We start from the raw sequence: 6289 nt of genomic DNA on the forward strand, positions 1-6289 counted from the left end.
AATATGTACAATTGTGTAATATGTATGAGGTCTGACAATTAAGTTTGTAAGCTCCCACAAGAAAAAAATACTATATGCCTCATTGCTGAATATCACTATAGTCACCTTCAAAGTGCTCCCCTTGGCCATCTGGTGACCGTAGTGATATTGAGCAATGAGTTAGGTAGCACTTGTTCTAGATGAGTCCTCCAACCTATTGTCTGACCTCATATATCAAATGTTTAAATATCAAAAACAACAAAATATTAGCTGAGTATAGTGAAACGTAAAAGAACCAGAGAATTATGTTTCCTTCATCGGTTCTTCCCGTCTCCTCAACAGCACCTTGTACAGATAGCAAAGGCTCATGTTTATGGAGCACTCTCGGTATGGCAGGCAGCTTTTTAATTTAATCCTCATATCGGCCTATGCAGTAGGTATTATTACCTCCATGTTTTTTGTAGAGACAGAGTCTCACTTAATGGCCCACGGTAGAGTGCCATGGCATCACACAGCTCACAGCAACCTCCAACTCCTGGGCTTAAGCGATTCTCTTGCCTCAGCCTCCCAAGTAGCTGGGACTACAGGCGCCCGCCACAACGCCCGGCTATTTTTTTTGTTGCAGTTCAGCCGGGGCCGGGTTTGAACCCGCCACCCTCAGTATATGGGGCTGGCACCTTACCGACTGAGCCACAGGTGCCGCCCCAAAAAGACAGTCTTAAGGAGGTTAAGTAACTCTGTTGAAATCAGATGGCTAATGGGATTTATGACTACAGAACACAAATGAATTGCAGGAATGAATTTAACTAGAGACAAACAAACCTCTTGCAGTGTTACTGCTACAGAGGCTTACTAAGAAGTTCATCTTGGACCCACGCCTGGCACCATGGCCAACATATGGTGAATGAGATACATGAGCATGTCCCTTCTGCTATCATGTGGGTTAGAGAGACGGTAACCACACTGTGTGCTGGTGAGCCTATGACACGCTCACCACCTAACACAGTGGTACTCAACTGGGGACAAATTTTCTCCTCAGGGACATTCAGCAATATCTGGAGACATTTTCAGCTGTCACATTGAGGAAACCAAAATGTCAGTAGTTGAGAAGGTCCAACCTAGTCTGGGATGGGGAAAGGAAATTAATCTTGTGAGTCTTAGTATGTCAGGCACTGTGCTGGGCACTTTAACAATTATCATCTCATGAAATCCCCATAAAACCCAGGAGGTACATATTATTATCTGTACTTTAAATAGGAAGAACCTGAAGTCTTTCTGACCATATTATAATTCCTCCCTAACAGCTTTAAGATATCTATAAATTGACAGATAATTCAAATAAAGAAACCACCATGAACTGATGACTCCATAGTGAATCTCAGAGTCAAAGCATTCTATAATAGACATACTCTTATTTGACAATGTGACTGTTACTTTCTTTGCATTATTATTATTATTGCTTAATATTTCGATGCAACAATTCTCTGATTTCTTTTTTGAATGTTTTTTTCATTTCTTTTTTGAATGTTCGTTCATTCTTTATGAGGTTTTTGTTTCCAGTCATCTTAAACATTGTTATTGTTATTACATTTTAAGCCTCTTTAATTTTGTGAAGGCAAAAAATGGAAACCTAATAAACACATGTACATGTAAAAATTAAAAAAAAAATAAAATTAAAAAAATTAAAAAATGAATCCAACATGACTAATCCCAAAGGATATTATTTTGTAAAGGAGCAAAGGGTAATAATAACATCTAACACTTACACAATACTTATGTCTAAGGTACTGTTTTAAGTGCTTTTCATGCATCAATTAATTTAAGCTTCACACCACCAGTACTATGAGATAAGTACTGTTATTATCTCTGTGTTAAAATGAAGAAACTGGGGCACAGAGAGCTGCAACTGTTTGCCAAGGTCATATATCAACCCAGGATGCAAACAAGCCTTTCTTTTTGGAGTCCATGCTCTTAACCACTTTATTGTGAAGTAGAGAGCAGGGCTCATGAATTCAAACACCTACAGAAGCCAGGCTGGTGACACAAATAAGGAAGGCATAAAGTCAAGGGTAATAGGAGGAGGTGGGGACCGTGGCAAACCAGAGAATATTGCAGCCAATCAGTGCCAAGCTTTTCCAGATGTCGTGGCAAAAGATGCAGCAACTCTAGATGTTTACATGAAATCTCTCCATTTTAAAACATCAGAAACTAATTAAAGTTGTTTTTAATTACCATGAACAACAAAGCAAAAACATATGCAGTCTAGTTCATGGACTCCTAATTTATGACTTGTCTGGAACGGCAGGGTTCAGGAACAATCCTAGCCCTGAGAGCTTGAACAAGTTCCTTCAACTGTCCAAGCCTCCATTTTCTGGTAATAGTTTTCACAAGGTTGTTGCAAGGACCAAATTAAATGAGATCATTAATGAAAAAATTTCACAAGATGCCTGGCACACAGTTGGCACTCAGTAAATTATACCCAACCTTGTTAGGGAGTGAGCATCTTTACTCCTCAACATTATCTTCCATCCTAGAAAAAGAGCTATATAATTCAGTGCTCCATCAACACGAGCCTTTGCTATCTGTACAAGGAGCTGTGGGGACTGAAGGAGACATAATTCTCTGGTTCTTCTACATCTGACTTCGCTCAGTTGTTTTTCTTTTTTTTTTTTTTTTCAGAATTTAAAAAAAAATGATATATGAGGTCAGACAATTAAGTTGGTGGACTCATCCTAGAAATAGTGCTACCTAACTCATTGCTCAATATCATGGTCACCAGATGGCCAAGGGGAGCACTTTGAAGGGGACTGTAGTGATGTTCAGCAATGAACCAAAAGTACCATATGGTACTTTTTCTTATGTGAGCTCACAAACTTAATTGTCACAAGCCCCTTGCCTGCCATAAATTATCTACTGCCTCTCACACATTCCCCTAAATTTCTCAGAATATTGGGGGAAATTTAGAGCAACAGTCATAAGAATCTCTCCCCTTTGATTAGTTCTTTAGAACAGGATTTTTCATCAGGGGCACTAATTTGGAGTCCCATAATTCTTTGTTGTGGGGGCTATCCTTGTGCATTTCAGGGTATATAACTACATCCCTGGCCTCTGCCCACTAAATTCCAGGAGCATCTGCACACCCCTGCTAGTTACAAAAAAAAAGTCTCTGATCATGGCCAATGTCCCCTGCAGTCTCCCCTCGTTCAGAATCTCTGCTTGAAAGGCCTTCCAGTGCCTTTCCACTCAATGATCTTCTTTAGTCTAATCAAATAACAGTTTCAAGAGGATTCCCTCCTAATAACTATCAAATATTTACACGGAAGCTTTTGTTTCGCCCAGCAGCAACCTGAATGAACCCAATTAGAGAACCATCCGCACCTCTCTTCTGTAAATAAGCACAGAAGTTAGTACAGGCCCTTTTTCCAAAAAGTGCATCCACCTCCCTAAGACTGCAGAGACTACTAACACGAGAGCAAACGCCAAATCCTTGCTTCCCAAATTGCCATTGTGAAGCAAGCAGGCAGCTTCCCTAGAGAGCGTCTCTGGATGTCTGTAGATCACTGCCAGCAGCTGCAGTACAAGGTCATGGTCCCTGCGGCAATGCACCAGGTCTCACTCTCTCTGGCTCCCGCATTCCCAAGTCTCCTGCAATATCCTTATCTACCACTGGGCGGCAGGAGCACGCTTCCCAGCACACGTAGCCTTCAGGCCCGGGAGCGAGGGAATGATGGGCCTTGAGCTCTGCGGCCTAGCAACCCCGAACAAAGAACGGCGATAATGATCCTGCGAAATTGGAAGCTGTTGGAATGGGATTCTCTTTACTCAGGCAATTATTAATAAATGAAAGCACATGAAAGACCAGGGAGAAAAGGAATCGTTTAATTAAAGTTCTAATGAAAATTAAGCCATTCCAGAAATAGAAATGGTGTTTATGTTCTTTCCATTTTATGGGACCCAGCTAGCTCCTATTTTCACAAAGCGGCCACTGGTCTCACTTGGCAGGGCACAGATTAGTCATTCTCCATTACAAATACCTGCAGGGTTGAGTCACCCTAAAGAAAACAGCCTTTCCTACAACTGCACCTTAGGAAGATGGCAAACTCAGCCCTCACCAGTAGACAGGTCCAGGGCTTTCCTCTGGGGCTGGAGTGCATAGAGTGCCTTGGCATCTCCCTGATGACACAGAGCTCACAGTCCCTAGCCGCAGGAAGAGGAGCATGGTACAAACATCTTCGCTGTGAAGGAAGGTGGCAATGGTGGGCCATTTATCCCCTCCCTCCTGGGATGAGTCCTTTTGTGCAGATGTCATAGGGAGATAGAAGGTGAGCTGTGCTCAGTATGTCCATTTGGGAGACACCTTGGGCTGGATATTGCCATTGTCTGGACTCCCAATTTTTCCAGCAAAGTAGTGAGGCTCTAAAGCTGCCTGCATCTCTACGAATCAGGCCACCATCACTTTTTTTTTTTAATCTAAGGCACTCCAGAACCCCAAAGGACCATAATCCACAAGGGAAAGCCTGGCCCAAGAAGCAGAACATGTTCACGTGGAGATAACAGAGAATGACAGATGGGGGTGCTGCCCAAAAAGAGAGGGGATTGACACCTTGTATTTTACCCCCAAAATTAAAGCACTGCCATGAATGAGATAGGATCTTCCCAGTCTGTCCATACACTCCCAGGGAATAAGAAGAGTGAAAAAATGTCCATTGTCTCTTTCTACTCCTAGCTTGCCTTGTTGTTAGGGTTTAAACCAGTCAATAGGAGCTTAGCTGTGTAACGTCTTTACTCTGCCTTCCTTCTTCCTGGGTGATTATGCACCAGACTAGAAACCAGGGGCAAGGTCATCTCTGCCTCTTGGACCTCCATCCACATGCTCGGCCCAGTTACCATGCTCAGCTTGCTTTAAAACGTACACACATATCCATACAGACTATAAACCATACACATGTACATGATAGAAAATGTAGAAAAGAATAGCATCTCATACTACCTAACAAATGCAAACAATGTAACCCAATTGTATATACCCTTATATTAATCTGAAATTTAAAAAAATTTAAAAATGAAAAAGAAAAAAGAATGGCTTCTGGCATCTCCCTGAGAATATGGGAGGGGAGAATTCGTCTTTTGCCCTTAACACACCCGAAGGCTTAAATAATGTGCTAGTTCTGCAATGCACAGAGTTCCGGAGAAAAAGCTTGTCTTGGAGGGCAATGCCAAGAGCCAATCCTGTAGACACCACAGAAAGCTGACTTCAGTATAGACCCAGCTTGAGAATTTGCAGATCTACTGGCAAAAGAAGAAACTACTTGTTTCTAGGTCCCCATTAAAATGACCAGCGTTTTCCAAAGTGACTGATAATAGCACTTTCTATTTGTAGGAGAGCTTTATACTTCTGCAACTCTATCATAACCCTCACTTCTGTTCTTACAGCAATCCCACATAGTACATAGGGTGAGGATTATTATTTCTGTTTTCCAGATGAAAACCAAGACCCAAGGAGAAGTTACTTGACCCAGACACACGTATACTCAGTGGCAAAGATGTCTTAGACCAGACCAGAAAGTTTTTCTGACATACGTGCCATGTTCTTTATCACATTGACTCTCTCACCCTTAACCCAAGAAGCTGATGTTTTTCGCCAAGTCCTCAAGTCCCAATCTATTGTTTTCCAGGGACACTCTCTGACTCCCCAGTAGACTCCCCTCTTGCAGGCGCCACCTGAGGCGCATTTTTATCAGAGGTGTAAGTGCAAGAGCCTGTGCTCACACTCGCCTCACGTACTGGAGCAGTTTTGTCAGTTTGGGCCCAGGACCACTCTCTCTGGGACCTAGAGCATCACATTTCAAGTAGTACAATGCAGACAACTCACCTGGGAATCTAGTGAAAATGCAAATTCTCATTAAAGAAAGCTGCAGTGGGGCTTCTAACCACCTCCCACTACAAGAAACACACTATAAAACAAAATAAGATTCTGGAGAGGTTTATTAAGTGCACATTTTTTAGGCTCACCCAAACCCAAATCTGTAAGTCAGATTCTACCATGGGCCTGTGAAAATCCGCATTTTAACAAACACTCAGTTATTCATGTGCCAACAATAATTTGATTATCCTTCCTCTGGGCCATGAGGTGTGTTTGGTGTTTGTTTTAATCTCTGTGCCCCTAGTAGCTGTTATAGGGCCCAGCTGACATTTTCCCCCATGTACGCGCTCAATTTACTTTGTGGAATGAATGAATGAATGGTTCAGAATACACACACCTAAACCAGGTATTTCCAAACTTACCTAATAGAAGTTTGGTTTTATCTTT

General features: G+C 42.1%; 1 protein-coding gene across 1 annotated transcript in view; it reads right to left on the minus strand.

Moving 5' to 3' along the window:
• The window catches only part of SLC6A5 (solute carrier family 6 member 5), a 56548-nt gene that overhangs the window by 41492 nt on the left and 8767 nt on the right, over positions 1–6289 (minus strand). Inside the window, exon 7 of the mRNA XM_053559876.1 lies at positions 6265–6289. This exon is cut by the window's right edge and continues 149 nt beyond it. Within this exon, the coding sequence (XP_053415851.1) occupies positions 6265–6289 (25 nt within the window). The remainder of the gene's footprint in view (positions 1–6264) is intronic.

This window comes from Nycticebus coucang, chromosome 14, assembly GCF_027406575.1.
Source record: "Nycticebus coucang isolate mNycCou1 chromosome 14, mNycCou1.pri, whole genome shotgun sequence".
Lineage (NCBI taxonomy): Eukaryota > Metazoa > Chordata > Mammalia > Primates > Lorisidae > Nycticebus > Nycticebus coucang.